At 35.2% G+C, this 21,941-nt stretch overlaps 2 protein-coding genes across 3 annotated transcripts; one reads left to right on the top strand and one right to left on the bottom strand.

The window, feature by feature from the left end:
* Nucleotides 1-464: 464 nt before the first annotated feature.
* Nucleotides 465-5,836, bottom strand: LOC125192347 (mitogen-activated protein kinase kinase kinase NPK1-like). Of its 2 annotated transcripts, XM_048089888.2 has the most exons (18): nt 5,272-5,836; nt 5,127-5,165; nt 4,945-5,010; nt 4,752-4,862; nt 4,455-4,535; nt 4,299-4,376; nt 4,129-4,211; nt 3,746-3,827; nt 3,555-3,655; nt 3,357-3,396; nt 3,129-3,179; nt 2,986-3,035; nt 2,668-2,893; nt 2,319-2,549; nt 1,830-2,143; nt 1,678-1,745; nt 950-1,052; nt 465-612 (listed from the first exon to the last, which is right to left on the bottom strand). In XM_048089888.2, the coding sequence occupies exons 1-17, from the start codon at nt 5,704-5,706 to the stop codon at nt 952-954; spliced, it is 2,157 nt and encodes a 718-aa protein (XP_047945845.1). In that variant the 5' UTR covers nt 5,707-5,836; the 3' UTR covers nt 465-612; nt 950-951. The 2 variants fall into 2 exon arrangements, with proteins under 2 accessions (XP_047945845.1, XP_088925900.1); XM_089069774.1 differs by having other exon boundaries at nt 465-1,052.
* Nucleotides 5,837-18,782: 12,946 nt separating this feature from the next.
* Nucleotides 18,783-21,848, top strand: LOC125191950 (peroxisomal adenine nucleotide carrier 1-like). Its single transcript, XM_048089389.2, has 6 exons — nt 18,783-18,934; nt 19,067-19,210; nt 20,277-20,508; nt 20,810-20,956; nt 21,048-21,208; nt 21,358-21,848. The coding sequence occupies exons 2-6, from the start codon at nt 19,080-19,082 to the stop codon at nt 21,632-21,634; spliced, it is 948 nt and encodes a 315-aa protein (XP_047945346.2). The 5' UTR covers nt 18,783-18,934; nt 19,067-19,079; the 3' UTR covers nt 21,635-21,848.
* Nucleotides 21,849-21,941: the final 93 nt, after the last annotated feature.

The raw sequence follows: 21,941 nt of genomic DNA, 5'->3' as shown, positions 1-21,941 counted from the left end.
CTTTATTTATTTGGACTATTTATGCTTTTTAGGATGGAGTCATTTAAATCAAAGATACAATCAAGATAGCAATATTATTATGGATGATGATATAACATTGAGAGGATAATGAAATACTAAAGGATGAAAAAAAAAAAAACTGGAGGTAATCTAATTGGCAATCCACATTTGTGCATTGGGATGACTACGATAGAGTAACAATTTAAGTAAGTGAACCCCTATTTAAAAAAAAACAAATGGCGGGGCTAGGTACCAGCCAAACTCGGAGGCGGGGTACCCGACTCGGGTATCAGGACTACCCAATGGTGCTGCGGGACCGGTACCAGGACAACATTTCCATGTCAAACTGGTGTGGGAACCCGTTTTTCCAAGCCTTGAGCCAAACCCATATATCATACGTAGTACTTAGTAATGTAGTATATATACAGGGCAAAAGGAAAAATACCTTGAAAAAACATCAAAAAGATTCAAGCCAAACCCAAATATCATATATATATTGGACAGTGATGAAGTACAACAATGGCATTCACTCATTTGTAAAAAAAAATAAACATGAATAATCACAAACTCACACGTGCGTCGTACAAATCTTTCTTCTGTAATTCTTGTTGTCTGCAACAAGATAAAGAAAACACCTCAAGCTTGAAGGAGGGAGAAGGATAATCACATGTTATTTCTTATATATGCTGAGACAGATGAACCAAAAGTGGTCGATCTAGTTCGCACATGACAGGGAGTATGGTGATAGTTTAAATTTCACCATAAAGTAGTGTGCCTTAACTTTGATATCTTTATTACTCAGAGACATAGTTATCTCTCGTAAGACATTTTCAAACTCATGCCAAAATAATTCTCAGGAAGACAAGAAGCCATTTTCTCAACATCTCCCCAATTGCATACATGCTTGAAAGGAGAGAAGATAGAAACTCTTGACTATCGAAAAACTTACATTTATTTCCCGGGAGATGCATACTTTAACCGATCTTTTTGTCGGTTCATAATTCGATCCTTTGGAGATGATGTCTTGGCTGTGCCTGCTTGACGCATGAGTTCTGAAAGTATAGCAATGGAGAATGTGTCAGTGGCATAGTCAATGAGGTAAAATACAAGAAACGGCATATAAAACACGAGCAAAATGATTAGTACTGGAACTACTTTTGGGTTGACTTTTAATATCAAGCTATAAGAGAAATTTCTGAACTTCGAAAGTTTACTTATGTACGCATTAATAGTGTTTTAAGAGTCCACTGAAACCAACTAGTATAGCTAACAAAGAGAGCATGGTGATTGTAAGCGACTTAATCATAGAATGACAGGTAATCTGAATTCACAGTCGAATTCCACCTGAAGATTGTATATGCATTGGGCACAGAACGAAGTAACTGTGATCAGTTTGAACTGTAAACAATATTTTTTGGCATTAAAAACTTGCTTCTTTAAATGTACTTCGGTTGCCTTCTTGCAGCACCTAATATATATCTTCTTAGCACACCAATTTTTAATAAGAAAAGCATGCTGAAGAAGACACACGTATAAAATTCAAAAAAGTAAAATCTTAAGGAAAATGCATTTCTCATTCTGAAAGATTACTTCCCAACGCAACACGAAGATATTGACTGACACGTGAGAAGAGGTGCATTGCAGTTCAAATTACACCGGAAACTAAATGCAACTTGCCTCTGGTTCTTTCAAGCTCTTCAACAAGTTCTTCTTTCCATTTCTTTTGTATATCACTGAATCTAGAGCTACACATTACATTTTTTCTTAGTATCAAAATTGTTAAGAGAAAAAGAAATATGGAAATAGTAATGCAAAAGAACATTACATACCTTGGAGTAAGTGGTTCCGGTTGATAATCAATGGGCAGCTCTTTGGCGCCCTGAGAATTTCTAAAGTTTTCATCACCAATATTTGATGCACGTCTGGAGAAATTCCGTGGACTCAGGCTGTACTCAACATCAAGGGCGGTAGAAAATCTCCTACTTGCTACCTTGTTAGGCGACCTACTTTTAGAAGGTAGATTGCAGATACTTGAAACATTTTCCTTGTTGCTTATACCACCAACAGGACTTGGAGGTCCAGCAACATTCAAGGAATTGTAGAACGCAAAAAGAGGTGTTTTCAGCTTATTCAGCTCCAAAGCCTACATATACAGTAGAAATTCAAATAAGAAATGAAGTTCTCTAGATTTTGGTGTACATGAGTTATGCAGGATGATGCCAAAATTCAAACTAGGCAAATTGGACAGTCTGTGACACTCAGATCCATATTTTCTTGGAGGAGCTGAGATGTAGAGTACAATTTCATCAGTAAACTACCTTTTCATCCAGGAAGGCTCTGATCTTTGCTTCAGTTAAAATGTTGTCATCTTCAGACTCAGATTGCCTCGGAAATGTAAAGCCACAGTCCACCTCAACAGAACCTAAAGATCTGTTACCAGGCTCAACAATTTGACTAGGAAGAATCTCCACTCCACTTTTGGTCAATTCAGGACTTTCATCAAACTTGCAGGCCCAATCATCATTGGGTTCACACATTGGATTAAAACTCTGAACAAAGAAGACCAGGCAGAACGTCAATTTTGCATCATTCATGGATGACTACATCAACTAGCACATTTAGCATAATAGATGGAATTCAAGATGATCTTATTGTCAACTCCTTAACCTGATTACAATCACTAGAAAGGAGACTATGTCTGAATTTCGTGGATGTGCCAAATTCAAGATCATCGTTGTCATCAATTCGACACATATCATCATCCTCAAAATTGACAGGTTGCCACAAGGATCCCCCTGTGTACTGCTCAGAGTTGACGGTTGAGCAACAGGCACCATCCAAATCACCTACGTCCTTCAGGCCATTGCATGACCTCCTAGCCTCTAGGTTCATTCTGCAGCATGAATACATCCCCAATTTTTATAGTTAAATGATAAAGAATAAAAAAGATACACCAGGACTCTCCTGAACCGAAAGAATACTCACGACTTCTTAATTTCAACTCCAAGTGCTGCCATCCGTTTTCCGGAAGTTTCCTGTTGATCCAGAATCCCAGATGCTTAGTTTATTATATAGGATACACCAAAACAGTGAAGAACATATGTACCAAGAGACAATCATTTTCTAACCATATGTGAAGAGCAGGCAAGATGGGAGTCTTCTCCAGTTACAAATGGATGCTGCAGATTGCAAGTGAAGGACAGTGTCATATTAACAATCACAAGATCTCAATTCAACTATGCAATGGAAAATATGAAGTTGCACTAAAGCATGAAAAAATGTCATGTGTTTTCCAGGCGTATGGCTCATGCTGAAAGCATAGATAAATACATCAGGACTCAAATTTGTGATCCTACCTTCAACAATTCTGATGCAGTCGCCCTCAGGTCTGGCTCCCTGCAAATATTTATGAAACCAGATTTGAATAGTCAAGTAAAAGAAAACAACATAGAATATAAGAACCCCACAATCAGTTTGATTTTTCTTCGATGCCCAATTAACTACTGCCAGGAAAATGAAAATAGGATAGCAACACAAGTATGCACCAGACATACTTTTGTAAACATTTTAACAAGAAGTCTTTTGCCTCAGGGGAAAGATGATCTGGTATTGGTGGATGAGATTTAGTAGTCCCTACATAAAAGAGAGCAGCAACCTGAAATGGTCGCAACATAAGAACCCAGAATAAACGAAATAGTGAGGTGAAATTTAATAGCTTAATGTTTTGTATTAAACAAATAGACACCTCCTGATACTGCTGGCTCCAAGGAGCCTTTCCTGTGGCCATTTCAATAACTGTGCATCCAACACTCCATATATCTGCTGAGCTGCAAGATTTTATCCAGAGAGAAGATCTTAGCTTGACTTCAAGTGGTAAAATTACAAAATCTACATGGCCAAAGATAAAAATAAAAGAAATAAAAAAAAAGAAATGATGTTTCTTGGGTGAGAAGGTTTTCTAAGAACAAAGTAACATACTTTGCACAAGAAGTTCTTTTGATACAATATCTGCGGGGGAGAAATAGGAATTCAACAGGTAGCTTCACTCCAGTGTTCAATTCAAATTATAGTTCACTAATGAGTAAAAAATAAATTATTAAGAACAACAAAGCTATGATTTCTACTCACTAGCTGTGACCACTCTGAACAATAACTTCAGGAGCCATCCAATATGGAGTACCCTTCATTGATTTGGCATTAGTCATTGTAGCCTGCAGTCACAATAATTGCGGTTCGGATACAGCTTCTAGTAACATGAAATAAAAGAGACTCTTCGTTTTATAAAACAGAAAGAATACCAATGCTTCAACTTTCTTGGATGCTCCAAAATCGGCAAGTTTAATGCATCCCTTGTTGTCAACAAGAATATTTGCTCCCTGATAAGAGTAGAATTGCTAAAATTAGGAGTCCAGGTTTTTCAAAAAGATATGCTTATGAAATATTAGGAAAATTACCTTGATATCCCTGTGCATAATCTTATTGTTGTGCAGGTACTCTAGTCCTAACAACAATTGTTTTGTGTACATTCTGATAACCTGAATGTGCAACGAAAGTAGAGGTTAAAATGCTGTGGACAAAAAGGACAATATGAATTCAACATATTATAGCTTGATGCATAAACTTTAAGAAGTTGACAGCATAAAAAATTAATATGACTGATTCAAGAACTCTAATACAGGTATTAAAGGAGAAAATCAACAAAAATCTCAGTCCTTTCAAGGTATGATAGGAAGAGATACATTATCACTTACAGATTCCGGGAAAGACCCAAATTTTCCCAAGAGAGACGAAATGGATCCACCAGGCACAAACTCCAGTAATATATTAAGTGAATCCTCCTCTCTAGCAGTTCCCAAATATCTCTGAGAAATAAAAAAATGCACTTAGATCAAATGTTGAGCTGCACCCAGTGATCAATCAAAATGCAGAAGACTGTCGGCTCACCACAATGTTTGGATGTGAGAGATTTTTCAATAGATTGACTTCTTTTTCAAGTTCACCTATATATTCCTGATAAAAAATCAGTGGCCAATGATCCATCAAATTCCATCTTCCAATCGAATTAGAGTCAATTGAAATACAAAAAAAAGAGTGGAAGGTCAAGTAAAATCAGTTCAAAACATTACTTGTGCTTTCTTTGAAGCGCTATTTGCAGCTATTGAAACCTGCACTCGCGAAGATAAAACGAGCATAAGAAACACCAATCGAAACATTAAATCCAAGTAAAAAAACAAGCAATCACGAAAATGTGAAGGTGTGGGCGGAATCAACCTCTTTCACCGCAAGAAGCTCCCCTGAATCGAGGTTCATTCCCATGTGAACCCTCCCAAAGGCACCGCAGCCTATCAATTCCCCCTTCCTCCACCGGATCAGTGGCTGCACATCGACCTCCTTCCTCTTCTTCGATTCTTCCTCTTTCATATATTTTGGAGTCAGCATCTTACTGTCTCTTCCCCGAGCTATCGGCGGCTCATCCTCCGTTGATCCTTCCATCGGCGGCAGTTGCCCCTCCTCTGGTCTGGCGTTTCTCCGCGGCGGCGTCGCAATTGGCGGCAGCGCGTGAACCGGAGGCTTAGCGAAAATACCGATTCGAGATTTCCGGATGCTAGACCCCAATTTCTCGACAATTCCTCCAAATCCGGTCGATTCTTCGCCGGGAGGTTTGAAAACCAGAGATCGGCGAACAGAGCCGATGAATTCCTGCATCGCCGGAGTGATATGGATTGAAGACAGAGAGAAGGTATGTAGTGAGAGGAAAAGATTAGGGCTTGTTTATGAATTCTACTTCATTTCAGTGAAGAAAGTGAAGACAGGGGGAGGGAAGGACAAGGTTTGAAAAATAAAATAATGGAAGAAAATAATACGACTTGGACCCCGATAACTTTAGTTATTCTCTTGTTGACCCGTATACTTTTGAAATTACCCGACCGACGAAGGAGCCGTTATGATATGATCAACGTAATTTTGGATCTATGATTACTATATTCTTCATGGGCTTTCCCCATTGTCTACCGTATCATGTCAAGCCCAATTATCTTAGTAAGTTTATACTATTAGTTTCCGTTTTTAATTATTTTCGAGAATGTCACCGTCAGTGTATTAATGTAATTTTGGGTGCAGTTGGCACTAGTGTCACATTAGTTTTATTTTCTGCTATGCTTAATTTGTGTTATTTTTATATACTTTTCTCGTCTTTCTTTTAATAGATTCTCCTACGTTTGAAATTCCTACTCTTCCCTCATAAGTGAATAGTATTCAACTCTAAAAATAAAAATTTCATTTTTCTATTTCTCCCCTTTCTTTTACTTTATTTTATTCAATTAATTAATAAAATAAAACTACATACTAAAATTTTACGTCGGAATAAAATTTATGTCGGAATAAAAGTGCTCCACTTAAAGTGGAACGGATGGACGGAGTATTTTACTTAGAATATGACTTCTTAATGTGAATGCCCAATGATTGGAAAGTAGTTTCTAATAAAAGTTTATACCGTTATTACTAGTACGATATTTAGTCGTCAAGAAAGATTGTTATTAATAGAAGTTATGACGGTATCATTGTTGATTTCTTGATTTTGTCGATTATTTTAACATCGAAATTGTTTCTCTCTCCAACTAATGTATGTATTTCTAGTTACTCTACCTAATGCTACAATATCTTTCGATAACATCAATATCAAATACTTCCTCCGTCCCCCAAAATTTGTTCTATTTTATCATTTTCGTTCGTTCCACAAAATTTGTTCCATTTGAATTTTACCAAAAATATACATTAACTACACACATTCATTTAATACAAAATCAAATAATTATGAATTGTTGTTTGAACCTTTAATATTAAATTTCTATCTTCGCCTCGTGATTAAAATATACTCCTATACATCTTCCTATAAGAAGAACATCTTTTTTTAGTACACCAACTATCCTAAATGAGCAAATTTGGTCTATAACATTTCATAATATCTTTTGAGGTACATCAACTATAAGTTAATATCAATTTAACTACTTTTTGACTATTTCTAATATTTTCATGACCAAAGTACCCTTAAGGCCGTGAGGGCAATTCAATCTATTTATCCTCTCATTTTTATTAAAGTATATAATTTAGGATAATTGATGTACCAAAAAAGATGTCCCTTCTAATTCTAATTTCAAAATAAAATATTTTAATGATATCAATATTCTATTACTATTAATTATTTACGTTTAGTTTTACTTATTAATAATATTTTAAATCATTGTATTATATTTAATATTAATAGTGAAATAACGTGGGTATAAATATATGTAAACATTATATTTATACAATATTTGTATATAAAAGTAGTTCAATTTATTAGATGGAATATTAATTTTTCTAAAGCTATACATAGAAGAATATGTTATTTTTAAGTGCAATGCAAAATTGACAAATAAAAATAAATTAAAATTTATTAACATACACAAAATCTTAAATAATTCAAAGAGCTAAGTTTTATTTTATCTACTCTTATGCAGTAATTGTAGTCTAAAAAAATTAGTTGAAATTATCAATAATCAATTTAATAAAAAAGTCTTATGTAGTAATTGTAGTCTAAAAAAATTAGTTGAAATTATCAATAATCAATTTAATAAAAAAGACAATGGCATTCCTTAGTTGAATAAATGATTAGTTTAAATCTATGATTGTTTAATTAAATAAAAAATTAATAGTTGCTATCAATTGTTTAGTATCAAAATGTCACGTTTTAATATTATCATTAGACCATTTACAACAACATCATGAAAATTGTTCATAGTTCTCATATCTATTCCCTTAACTATTCGTGAATCATATTTTTTCTACTTTATTAATTTTTTATTTCAATGTTGTATATATTATGATTAACTTAAATTTTCAGTTTAATAAAATTATGAGACTCATTAAAATATAATATTTATCTTAATTTTATCTAAATAATTGAGAATGTAACCATATAAAAGTATTAACTAGCACTAGAAAGTAATCTCATAATATTCAAATAAGGTATGAGATATATTAATAATAATAGTATAAGAAACTATTAAACATAATCCCAAATAAATTAGAAAAAAGAAGAAAGTGGATGAATAAAGAAAGAAAAATAAATTACTCCATCCGTCCCCCAAAATTCGTCACCATTTTATCCGGCTCGGGTTTTAAGAAATGTAACAAAAAGTGGGTTGAAAAAGTTAGTGACATGTGGGTCCTACTTTTACATATTAGTTTTAAAATAAAATGTGAGTGAGACTGAGTTAGTGGAATGTGGGGTCCATTATCAAAAATTGTAAAAGTGAAAGGTGACAAATTTTTAGGGACGGACGAAAAAGAAAATAGGTGACAAATTTTCAGGGACGGAGGGAGTACATACTTTAATGAAAATGAGAAGATAAATAAGTTGAATTTCCCTTCATGGCCTTAAGGGTATTTTGGTCATGACAATATTGAAAGTAGCAAAAAAGTAGTAAAATTGATATTAACTTATAGTTGATGGACCTCAAAAGATATTACGAAACGTTACGGACTAAATTTGCTCATTTGGAATAGTTGGTGTACAAAAAAATACTCCCTCCGTCCCTCATTAAGAGTCATACTTTTCCATTTCGGTTCGTCCCCAATTAAGAGTCACACTTCATTTTTATCATAAATAGTAAGTAGGTCTCACATTCCACTAACTCAATTCACTCACATTTTATTATTAAACCAATATAAAAAAATGGGTCTCACATTCCACTAACTTTTTCAACCAACTTTTCTTTATATTTCTTAAAACCCATGTCCGGTCAAAGAGTGACTCCTAATAGGGGACGGAGGGAGGATGTTCCCTCTATACTATTTGTATAAAATTCGCATTGCTGACTATCTGGCGCTATCGGAAGATTACCTCAAATATGAATGATCGTTTCCCTGATGCAACTTCTGAAGAGATCAACTGGTAAGTTATTTACTGCTTGGTGGACTAGCTGGATTTAAACTTCTGACTCCACTTCTTATCTCTTGATTTTGAGGAGTGATGCAACCTGCATTATTTGCCGAGAGGAGATGACTACTGCAAAGAAACTTCTATGTGGGCATCTCTTTCTGTCCACTGCCTCAGGTCATGGTTAGAAAGACAAAATACATGCCCTACATGCAGTTGTACCACCTGAACATGGGAAACGAGGTCTGGTGGTCAACAACAAGGTATAATGTTTTGTGTCTGTGTGGTTAAGCTCCTATTATCTCTCGTTAGAGCAATAGAGCCTCATCTGTTTTAAGCCCTCAGCATTTGTTTAGACTTTTCTGCATTTCCTCAGTGTTTTCAATTCAGGATCAATGAAGCTTACTGGTGATGAATCTTAGAATATATGGTACCATCTTTTGGTTATTCATGTAATGAACCTTTACAAACACTTACTAACTTTTCAGTGGGTACAGGAACTAGCGCTACTGCTACATCATCTCTAGGCTCTGTCAGTGCTGGTGAGCCAAATGGTAATATCAGTCAGCATCAGGCTAGACTCCAAGCTACTGCATCTATGTATCACAAGTCTTTTGTATATCCTTCTCCAAGTACTCTAGCATGGTATGCATTGTTCTACTGTTTACCAATCATTACATTTCTTCCATACTTCTTAGTATTAGCTTTTTATTCACACTGTTGCTTCGTAGTAAAAACTGTGAGGCATGGAAATTCATGTTTTTTTTTTTTTCTGAATGTTAGACTACTAGAATTCATTGATTTCGTGTTTTGGGCTATTATAAAGTCATAGACCATACATTGCGCTATAGTTTGAGTGACACATTGCTTTTGGAATGTCACTTGTACCACTTATGAGGAGGAATCATATTGATTGCGTGGGTAGTCTTGCCTGCAAAGATGCAAGTGTTCTCTAACAGGCAAAAAAAGAAAATGGTAAATAGTTAGCATTTATTAACTCCTCTATTGCAGGTCGTCTGGACATACCTTACCTACTCAACTATTTGGACCTTTCGGCCCCAATATGACAGCTAATGATAGTGCATCAGCCTCTCAACAGGATATGCAAGTAAAATTAGTTGAGCGCCAGATTGAGGTATACATGACATTATTTTCCTCTCAAATACAATGTTTACTTCCTTTGTGGAGGGCTTGAACAATAACATAATTGAGATAAATTGCTTCAAGCCACCATTTTTTTATGATTTAAGTTATTGCTTCAATGATTTCCAAGGTCAAGGATTCTTGCAAAGATCTTGTGTCATGATTAAAACATTTTAGTTACCACTGCAAATATAGTTGTCGCTAGTGAAATCTCAAAACTTGAAAGCATCTATCGGAGTGCGAGGGTGACTAGAGATCACAGGCCTTAAAATTCATCTCTCGATCACTATATCGCTGTTTTATGCTCCTAGTCAATATATATTTACTGGTCATTTATGATGTGTGTGAAGTATAATGGACTCTAATTGTGTTTGGGCTTTGATTAAATTCGGCTGGGCTGATTTAATTCATAGGCCCAAGGGATTATTGGTGACCCATATTGGTTTTGGCCCAATAACTTAGAGGGATACTCCGATGGCTGCCACGTGGCTATCTCACAAGGATCGTGGATGCTGGCCGTTGGATTCAGGTTTGTGTTTGTTATGAGTCTTGAGACTCATCACATTCTGGATTATTCGTTCCAAATCTCTCTCTCTCTCTCTCTCTCTCTCTCTTGTGAGCTGCTCCTGCTTCTCTCTTCTCTCTCTCTAGATTCCGGCGCCGTTCGCCGGTTATCTACTCCGATCTTCTGTTTCCACCTTGGATTCTCGGTTCTAGAGAGACTCCTCGGTTAGATTCTGTGTGAAGTGAGTGCTTGAGCGTTCCTTCTCAGACTCCTCGGTTAGATTTTGTCCAACTTCTTTGTTGGATTCTTGTGAGGTTGGAGGTTCTTTGAGACTTCGTGTGTTGCGTAGCAGTGGTTGGAGGTTGCTGTGAGATCCTTGCAACAGAGATAGTCTATGTGTTGTAGCAGTTGGAGTATCCCTAGGGTTAGGGTTTGGTTACTCCACGGTGCTCCCTTGAGACTTGTTGGTGAAGATTGAGGAGGTCCTTGGCCCTGTGAAGTCATGTGTGTGCGACCTGAGCCATATCCTAAATCTTCTGAACTTTTGTTGCTATTTCAGATTAGATCCGCAAGGGTCACTTTCTTGTGTTACTGACTTGTGTATTTCAAGTGTGCAGGGTTCCCTAATCAGTAAGAGCTTGGATTTCAGATTCGGTCAAGGATCTGATGTTAGCTAGGGTTTCTAATTTGGGTTCTGACTTGTAATAGAAGCTCAGTCAGTTTTCTTGTAATCTTGTAATAGATTGTCTTGTACTTGGCTTGTAACTTCTGAGATTAGCCATCTCAGAGATCATCTAATAAAAGAGGTCCCGGTAATTAGTGAATCCCGAGTGATCTGATCCCTACAGTGGTATCAGAGCCACGGGGGGATCACTTGGGCGCGCCGGGTCGCAAAATATAAGGAGGTGGGCTCGTCAGAGTAAGGCTCAGCCTCCGGTACAGGCTCTGAGGTAAGACGCATTCTCCTTAACGAAGGGTTTCCGCTCTGGTAAATTGGCTGAATCCCTAAAACCTTTTACAGCTTTCTAGTTTTAGGGGTGGGCAGTTGTTGCTAGTATTTGCCACTGGCCGTGGCTTAGGTTTTTTGTTCTCCTATTTGTCTTGCATGTTCTAGTTGCTCTTTACAGCTTTCTCGCTTTCGTTGCTGTTTTCTCTGAGTGTTTCTTTAATCTCAAAGTGTGTATCTCAGAGCTTGACTCTGTGTTCCTGAATGAATTGCCTATCCACTCTGTGCCTTAACCGTCTTGAGTGACCCCCTGCGCCCCCATACATTGGGTGATTGTGAACTGGGAAATCCTCTTGCCGGGGGTACACGTGACAGATAGGGAGGAACTCCTTCTGGACTTGATTCTTGAGTCTGAGATCACTTTGAGGTGTCTCCTGTGCGTGTGCGTCTTTGCTATATAAGTGCTTCTGTGTTTCTTGCATGAGAAACCCCTGCATATCTGTTTTAAGTGGTTTCTTTGACTGTTGTGTGTTTAAGACCACTCTCTGTGAAAGCAGGGTTGCTTGTTGTGCTCTCTAGGTTGCTGGTACTTTTGTGTGTGTTAAAATCTTTCTCAAAATGTCCCAGCATTGTCCCCTTTAATGGGAAAAATGATTTTGTGATTTGGAAACAGAAAATGAACTGTGTTTTAATTAAGCAAAAAGTTTCAAATCTGTTGAGGGCAATGTCCCTGATTCTGAGCCTGAAGATAAGGCTGCTGAAATGAATGAATTAGCTAGGTCTACTATATTACTCAACCTTTCTGATTCTGTGATTAGAAAGGTTGGTACCATTGAGTCTGCCTCTGAGCTATGGAAAAGCTAGATACTCTGTACACTGAAACCTCAATGTCATCAAGAATGTATTTGCTGGAAAAGCTCTTTAAGTTTAAACTTGATCTTTCAAAGGACATTGAGGATAACATTGATATCTTTCAAAAACTTGTTCAAGACATTAAAAGGTCTGGTGACAAAACCATTTATGAGTATACTAGCATTGCCCTAATGAATGCTATCCCTGATTCTTACAATGATGTTAAAGCTGCCATTAAGTATGGTAGAGATTCTGCCCCCCTTGATTTAATCATTAGTTCTTTAAAATCCAAAGAAATTGAGCTTAAGGAAAATCAAGCTTTTAAAACTGCTCAGTCAAAGGCTTTAAATGTTAGGGGCAGATCTAAAAATAGAGGGGGTAATGAGGACATTAACTCTAATAGGAATGATAAAAAGAAGAGCAAGAGTAGGTCCAGGTCTAAGAGCAGGAATCCTAAGGCTAATAGAAAATGTTTTAACTGTGGCGAGGTTGGTCACTATAAGAAGGAGTGCCATAATCCTAAAAAGCAGAAAAATAATAATCAACTGGATTCCATGGCTAACCTGGCTAAGGATAGTGATTCTGAAGGTGTTTGCTTCATGACTCATGATAATCTTTCTGTTAACTCTACTCTTGGCTGTTCTTTTTCCATCAATGACTGGCTAATTGATTCTGGATGCACCTATCATATCTCCCCTTTCAAAAAAGTGTTCTCTGATTTCAAACCTGTGGAAAATACCTTTGTTTCTATGGCAAATGACAAAAAGTGTCAGATTCTTGGCATTGGGATGTGTTTGAAGTTCAGTAATGGCTATGTGCTTAATTTGAAAAATGTGAGATATGTGTCTGATTTATGTTACAACCTGCTCTCATGTACATGTTTAGAACAAGAAGGTTTTGAGGGTAAGTGGGGGCAGGGTGTTATGAAAATCTGCAAGGGTGCTATGTGTTTATTTAAAGCTGAGAAGAAGTGTAACCTCTATGTGTGTTCTGCTCAATCTGTGGCCTGTGTGGGTAATCTTGCTAATGTGGTTAGGGTTGATAAGGCCATGTTGTGGCATAATAGATTTGGTCATATGAGTGAAAAGGGTTGATAGGGTATGAATTCCTGAGATCGTCGGGTTTGAAAACCAGAGATCGGCGAACAGAGCCGATGAATTCCTGCATCGCCGGAGAGATATGGATTGAAGACAGAGAGAAGGTATGTAGTGAGAGGAAAAGATTAGGGCTTATTTATGAATTCTACTTCATTTCAGTGAAGAAAGTGAAGACAGGGGGAGGGAAGGACAAGGTTTGAAAAATAAAATAATGGAAGAAAATAATACGACTTCGACCCCGATAATTTTAGTTATTCTCTTGTTGACCCGTATACTTTTGAAATTATTCAACCGACGAAGGAGCCGTTATGATATGAAGATCAACTTAATTTTGGATCTATGATTATATTCTCTTGACTATATTCTTTATGGGCTTTCCCCATTGTCTACCGTATCATTTCAAGCCCAATTATCTAAGTAAGTATATTAGTTTCCTTTTTTAAGTATTTTCAAGAATGTCACCATCAATGTTTTCAATGTAGTTATCGGTTCAATATTTAATATTGTATAACCGGTTAGCATTGGCGGAGTGAATTCATAACGGCAGACGGCGGTACCCCAAATTTTTTTTTACTACTGTTATATTATACTCCCTCCGTCCCAATAAATATGCAACATTTGATTTCCGGCACAAGATTTTATGCAATAGTGTTTTGTGAGTTAATAAAGAGAGAATAAAGTAAGAGAGAAGAAAAAGTAGAGAGAGTGTTGTTTCCATTTTAGGAAACGTTTCATTTTTATTGGGACAACCTAAAAAGGAAAACGTTTCATTTCTAATGGGACAGAGGGAGTGTATAGTAATGGAGTGCGTTAGTGTGCTAACTAATTTACAATAATGATTAATAACTTTCAATTTTGTGTATTAAAATTATCAATACAAAGACATAATTACATCAATATAACATGTAAATTTTAAATATCAACACATCATAAATTTATGTCGTTGTGTTGATATTTTTAACATACAAAATTGATATTAGTTACTCCCTCTGTCTCCGATTAAGAGTCATATTTTTCCATATCGGTCCGTCCCCAATTAAGAGTCACACTTCATTTTTACCATAAATAGTAAGTAAGTCTCACATTCCACTAACTCAATTCACTCACATTTTATTATAAAACTAATATAAAAAAATGTGTCTCATATTCCACTAACTTTTTCAACCAACTTTTCTTTACATTTCTTAAAACTCGCGCTCGGTCAAAGTGTGACTCTTAATCGGAGACGGAGGGAGTAATAGTTAGTACTATAAATTAGTTAGTATTTGATCACACAACATATAATTTTATTAATAATATATTATACAAAAATTTCCAAGTGATAGCTACAAATATTGAAGGAAGAATCATCTAATGAAATAAAGCCTCTCTTCTTTTGACAAAGAAAGTGTACTTAAACTTGCAACTTTTTATCCTTTCGATTTTCAAGCATTGATTTGAGGTCTCTTGATTGTCAACTTAGTATATTCATGGAGGATATGAGAAGAGATAGCGGCTTTCAGAATTTGCAAGATCTTAGTTCTCTTTCAATGAAACTTGTTGAAACAAAGAGGGATTGGCTTACCCATTTGTCTTTTTGCTTATCAAGTTAATTTTGATTCTTCTGGTTGCTAAAGTGTAGAGAGAGTATTTTCTGGAATGACGTTTGTGAACAATAAGTTGCGAAATAGAATTGGTGATCAACCTTTAAATGATTGTGGTGACTTTCATTGAGAAAGAAATGTTTCTACAAGTCTTTGATGATGATATAGTCCAGGAAATGAGTCATAGAAAAATATATTATATTATGTATAATTTTTGGTTTATTTTTATTTAAAATACACGAGTTCAAAATTGAATAATATTTCAAATATTATTTTACCACCCTTTTCTATTTCTTTTAGTGTTATATAATTATTTATCATATGACTCATACCCCAAATAACAAATTCTGGATCCGGCACTGATTAGATCAGTGAACGAACCAAAATAATGTAGTACTATACTTAAAAAATAAACGCATCGTATATAGAGTAACAATTAACTAATCTAGACCGCATGTTTTTCAAATCTTATAGACTCAATTCCTCTTCGTGGCATATGCATTTTTCTTAAAAATGGTAGGAGTAGGACGATGGCATGTTGTCATTTTTACAATATCTCAAAACATTAATTTCTCATAATTCACTCATTTTAAATTATTTTTCACCAATATATCTAACTAAAAGATAATTTTACGAGGATTGATGAAATCCTAATGGCACGTGTTCTCATAGAGAAATTGTGACGTTGATTGTGTTCTATGATATATTGATTTTTATATAATTGAATTTATATTATTCCTTTGGTCTTATTTTAGGAGTCATGATTTTTTATATTAGTCCGTCACATATCAGGAGTCTCAGTAAGAATTACTATGAACAGCAATAGGTTTATTCCAATAACTTCATTTCACTCAAACTTTTTACTACATAGGAAATGAGATTTATATTTTATTATTTGTTTGTACTAACTCTCTTTGATATTTCTTAAAACTCATGCGAATTTTATCTATGATTCCTAAAGTGGAACGAAAAAAATAATATATATAGTGATTTGAATTTCTATTATATATATTGATTGAGTTTGTAATATACACTCCACTTAGTTTAATAATACTCCCTCCGTCCCCCATTAATAGTCACACTTTTCCATTTCGGTTCATCCCCAATTAAAAGTTACACTTCATTTTTACCATAAATAGTAAGTAGGTCTCACATTCCACTAACTCAATTCACTCACATTTTATTATAAAACCAATATAAAAAAATGGGTCCCACATTCCACTAACTTTTTCAACCAACTTTTCTTTACATTTCTTAAAACCCGTGTCCGGTCAAAGAGTGACCCTTAATAAGGGACGGAGGGAGTATATACGATGCATAAGCTATGCAAATAAAGCTATGACTAATTATCTCATGATTATCCATCTTTGATTAAGTTATGGGATTGAATCTATTGAACCAAGCACACTACAAATTTAATCTTGAGATACAATCTTGCAAACCGAACACTCCCTAAATATTCATCCATGTCGCATCAATTGCATATATAAAAGTTGTGTAATGATAAAACCATATAGTATCTGCATGCTCTGACTTGTACAATTATGATAATGGCATGCCGCACGTTATTCACTTCAGACCATCGCTTAGGATAATCATTCTGTATCTTATTTTTGTAATTCGCTTTAATTATTTACTATGATTTGTGTATGTCTCTAATATCAGGGCACTTATCGTTTTTTTTTTTGTGTGTAAACTTAAAAGCAATCAATTAAATCACATTTATTTCAATTTTGTGCAATTTTGCCATCCGATACATGCACCTCGTTTTTCTTCTGTGAACTTAAAAGTAATCAACTAAATCACAAACTTTCCAATTTTATTCAATTTTCCCCATTCGATCTGTCTTTTTCCGGTGAATTTAGCAAAATGCGAATTTAAGCCTAATATGAACTGACATGCGAACCCCATAAAGAAAGATGTTAGTTTATTTTACTTTTTATAATATATAGAATAATTAGAAAAATGTGCACGAGAATCTTTATTTTACATGCTTCCACATTCTAATAAAGTATTTATAATAATTACTAGAAAAGCATTTAAATTAGGAAAGAAATCATTTGATTACCTCTCTGACTACCCGGCGGCCTACGACGAAATTTACATTCCATACAAATTCTTATGCAAAATACTAACATACAAATTTAAAGTAATAAAAAAAAAAACTCTATGTCTCTATCCTTAATAATTTGTAGTCAATCTTTACCGTCTATATTTGGAGATTTAATATATTCAAACAGCCACATAAAAAGCATTCATTCTCTGTGAAAATCAATCATGGCTATTTATTTAATTAAGACACAATGCAAATTTAATTTCTAGAGAAAAGTATATGTGTGCGGATATACACTAATGGAAAAATATAGTTTCAAGTCAAAACACATAATATTAAAATCATAGTTGGCATTTCTTTCAAAAAAGACACATTAAATATGAACAAAATTTTCACTTTATCTTAGAAAAATAACATCAAATATAAACAAATTTTAGTGAAACGAATTTTAACAATTTTGGTTGGGTGCTTTTGAATACAGGAAGATCCCCTATTATATGGTGTTTTGAGTGTAGGGGCTTTTAGTGGCCAGCTCCATAATGATATTACTCCCTCCGTCCCGCTTAAGATGATACGTTTTCCTTTTTAGTTTGTCCCAACTAAGATGACACATTTCCTTTTTTGGTAACTTTCTCTCTCCAATTAATACACTCAACCATTTTTTCTCACTCCTATTAAAATATCCATCTTTCTTTATCTCTCTACTTTAATACTTACATCCACCTTCTCTCTCTCCAATTAAACACTTTAACCAATAACTCTTAAAACCCCGTGCCGGCTAAGCAATGTGTCATCTTAGCGGGACGGAGGGAGTACATACTAGTACTATTATATAAAGGCAAAACACACGTAGGTCCTTGTACTTTATCATTTATTTCAATAGGTCCTTATAAAAAAATTTATTTGAGCAAGTTTCTGTATTTTTATATTTGATATATTATAATCCTTATTTAACGGAATTATTAATTGTTCTGTTATGAAATAAGACATCATATATTAATTATTTAAATATATTTCACGTAATATCTTAATTGAAAAAAAAACATAAAGATAAAGCATGAAATTTTATAAAGAAATCCAAATAGCAATTTTTCAAATTTATATCACTGAAACCTACTCTTGAAACCAAATAATTAGTAATATTCAAACTTCAATTAACCTGCGCTTAAATCAATCTTCTTCATTGAGTTTCAGCCCTTGTAATCAAACAAAAATTTTCCTCCTCTCTGCGTATTAAAGACAAGCAGGAGCAAGAACTTTCATTAAATATTGGGAACAAGAACTATGACTGCTATTAAGAATTTATTGAAAGGAGGTTCAAGTGTAGGGTAGGTGTAATATGTTTAATTATCTAATTTTTTCTTAATACGTGCGGATTTGGTTAAATAAGATATGACGTGGAGTTTATTTAAATAATAATTGATGAAGTGAAAATATTTAACAGTAAAGTTAACTGATTGAATAAAATCTGTTAAAAATAATTTATTGATATAAAATTTAGAAGTATAAGGACCAATTAAAATGAAAATATTGTATAAGGACATGTTAAAATAAATAATCAAAGTAGAAGAATATATGGAGTGTTTTACCGTACTTAAATTAAGTGAAAGTATACGGTATCCATAGTTATCCCAACGTTTATCACAAGACGGTAGATGGTTTAATGAATTTGATCCCACTCTATTAAAATACTGGCAATAGGCAATAAATAGCCCATACTCTGCTTCCCAAATCCCAATACGATTACCAGACAGCTCAGCTCTGACCGCGATCACCACCTCTCTCCGTCTCGGCCGGCGAATTTATCCATCGCCGCCGTTCTCGGAACTCTCGAGGTTTGTTTTTCACCTCTATACATGTTTATTACTTGTTAGGCGGAACAGCTGATCTGAATTTTCCCTACTCTTATTTTCTACTCATTTAATTCCTTCATTTTTGCTGCTTGTTGCGTGTGGATAACTCTAAAGGTTGGCGCTTGATATGGAGTCGTTAGTGGAGGCGACGTCGGGTGCGGTTGGTGCGCTGGTTAGCACCACCATCTTGTATCCGCTCGACACCTGCAAAACTAGGTATCAAGCTGAGAATCGAGCTCATCAACATCAGAGATACAGGTTGCTGATATTTTCTTTTTTTGAACTTTGATCTGGTGTTTTTCGATGTTTAGTTTGTTTTTGTTTTTAACTTTTTTCTAAGTGGGCGATCATGCTGTGAATTATTTGCAGTAGCTATTTTGTTTTAGGTTTTAAAAGCAGTATCGAATTCGTTTGATCTTATGCTGGACCTTTGGTTGACTGTGAGTTCAATCGTAGTAAAAATAATGTATCCAGAGATTAGAATGGTTTGGAGGAAAAATAGATGCAAGACTTATCGGTATGCAGAGTATATATTGAAATCTTAGAAATTAAGATCGGTTCTTGTTGTGTCCGCCAGTGTCATTATCTTGATAGAAGAAAATGATGTGTGTGTGTGACAGAAAATGCATATTCAGAGTAATTTATTCTCAATCAATTGTGCTTGAGGATGAAAGGGATACCGAAACAACAAGATAAAACTGGTAAGATAAGATAATTAAAATCACAAACTCTGGTTACTTTACAAATATTTTGTTAATTGGTAGTATATGATTAGACTACTAAGTTGCTATCACATGCCTACAACCAATGCTAAAATATATACTCTAGCAATTTACCAAAGCCAGTGAAGTGGTTATAAAGGAAGTTTTAATGTTAGTATTAGTTTTACAAATGCTTTCTCTGTGCTGACCAGCAACAGATGGCAACAAGTGCATGCAATAGCTTCTGATGAAAGTGTGCTTTGTCTCCTTAGTCTTGGTGTCTTCTACCACATCATTTTCTTGAGATTGACACATGCATGGACATACATATATGTAACACTCACAAGCACAGAGCTCAGTTATCCCTTGGAGATGCATTGCTGTCTTATATTGTTACACTAATGTTAGACATGTCCTATTGGGATGTCTATCTATTGCTTGCAGATTTGCATCTTTTATTGTGTGGTCTAATTCTAAACATACCTTTTGCCCATCTTTAAAATCTTGTATCTTTGTCTTGTCCATTGTCTGGCTGAGCAGTATGATGTAGTAGTGACTAGTTACATAATACATATAGTGTCAGTTCTAAAAGGGCAATATGATTGGTTTTCCTGTGATAACAGGAATATTTCAGATGTTTTGTGGGAAGCAATATCCCAAGGTCAAGTACTGTCTTTGTACCAGGGCCTGGGCACGAAGAACCTGCAGTCCTTCATTTCACAGTTTATCTACTTCTATGGGTATAGCTTTTTTAAGAGGCTGTACTTGAGAGAAAGCAAATCTAAATCCATAGGAACTGCTGCTAACTTATTAATTGCTGCTGCTGCTGGTGCATGCACAGTCATAGCGACACAGGCACGTCTCAGCTTCATTGATATTCAGATTTTATATAGTGTTGGCACTAACGGATTTCTGTAATGATGTTTTGTTACATTAACAGTAGGGTATATATTGTAAATGTATGCTATAAAATTGATGGTGTATTAAGTTTGCACTGAAGTTTAATGTAATGCAATGCTTAGAAGCTTACTTTAATGGGTGTTGCTTCTTCAAACTCTTGTATGAACATGCTTGTTGAGGATCAATATGTTCTTATGTTAGCAGCACCTGTCTGAATCCTGCAGTCTATCCCAACATCCTAATATTAGTTTTACAGCCTCTTGATACAGCATCTTCAAGAATGCAAACAAGTGATTTTGGAAAATCAAAAGGCTTGTGGAAATCTCTCTCAGAGGGCACTTTCAGCGATGCATTTGACGGTCTGGGAATTTCCCTTCTACTTACTGCAAATCCATCCATACAGGTACCTCTTTTCTTTCTCTTCAAACTGTGGCTTTGTAAATATTTGTTAGACAGGCCAAACAGATTCTTATACTAATTGCAATGCCATGCAGTATACAGTATTTGATCAGTTAAAAAATAGGCTTCTAAAGAGTAGTGTGAATAAACAAACGGATGAGGTGTCATCTCCAGAAGCTATTTCTGCTTTCTCTGCTTTTGCTTACGGTGCAGTCTCGAAATGTATTGCTACCTGTTTAACTTATCCAGCTATAAGGTGAATCTCTGTCTTCATTCCTTCTCTTCAGAAACACTTTTTACCCTCCTCCTTGGGGCTTGCAATCATGAACGTTATTGCGTAGATTGTTTTAGTTTGTTATCCTACTGCTTCTGTAGAAACATAGAGCTCATCTGGATAATGCACAGGTGTAAAGTGGTGATCCAGTCAGCAAAATCAGATGAGAGTGAAGATGGTAAGCCCAAATCACGACCCCGTAAATCTATTACTGGAACACTTTGTTCAATCCGGGAAAGAGAAGGGATACTCGGCTTCTTCAAAGGGCTGCAGGCACAAATGCTGAAAACAGTCCTGAGCTCAGCACTGCTTTTGATGATAAAGGAGAAAGTTACGAAGACCACATGGGTCCTAATGATCGCACTAAGGAGGTTTATGTTGACGAGACCCAACCTAAAGAGTTCTTGAAGAAATCTTGTTGAATCAGTGAAATGTTTGTTCACCTTGATAAGTACAATAAATATGAAAAAAAAAAATGAGACTTTTAAGGATTATAATATAGCAAAATATTGTCTCAGTGTAACAGATTGAAAATGTCCAAATTCTCAAGTTTGATTGATTTTATTTTGTTGCATCAACATGACAGAATCGATTTGAATAAGATTTAAGGAAAGTTCTTATCTGATGGTGTGAGATTTGCGAGAATATCCTTAGCAGAAGAATATACCCGTCTTCTTTATTGAAGAAATTAAACTGGAGTATATTCTATATACCA

Source organism: Salvia hispanica, chromosome 4, assembly GCF_029641045.1.
Source record: "Salvia hispanica isolate PSC_SH4W2 chromosome 4, Shi_PSC_v1, whole genome shotgun sequence".
NCBI lineage: Eukaryota > Viridiplantae > Streptophyta > Magnoliopsida > Lamiales > Lamiaceae > Salvia > Salvia hispanica.
Note: the sequence above shows the minus strand (reverse complement) of the source record. Positions and strands in the feature narration are given on the sequence as shown.

What these genes read in the sequence shown, in the direction of transcription:
- LOC125192347 (XM_089069774.1), bottom strand. Translation starts at nt 5,706, where the DNA reads ATGCAGGAATTCATCGGCTCTGTTCGCCGATCTCTGGTTTTCAAACCT. An exon ending in GCGCTTCAAAGAAAGCACAA is followed by an intron (nt 5,011 to 5,126) that starts GTAATGTTTTGA and finishes ATTTTTTATCAG; the next exon opens with GAATATATAGGTGAACTTGA. An exon ending in GGAGTTGAAATTAAGAAGTC is followed by an intron (nt 2,894 to 2,985) that starts GTGAGTATTCTT and finishes TTCATGCTGCAG; the next exon opens with AATGAACCTAGAGGCTAGGA.
- LOC125191950 (XM_048089389.2), top strand. Translation starts at nt 19,080, where the DNA reads ATGGAGTCGTTAGTGGAGGCGACGTCGGGTGCGGTTGGTGCGCTGGTT. An exon ending in CTGCAAATCCATCCATACAG is followed by an intron (nt 20,957 to 21,047) that starts GTACCTCTTTTC and finishes AATGCCATGCAG; the next exon opens with TATACAGTATTTGATCAGTT. An exon ending in TTAACTTATCCAGCTATAAG is followed by an intron (nt 21,209 to 21,357) that starts GTGAATCTCTGT and finishes GATAATGCACAG; the next exon opens with GTGTAAAGTGGTGATCCAGT.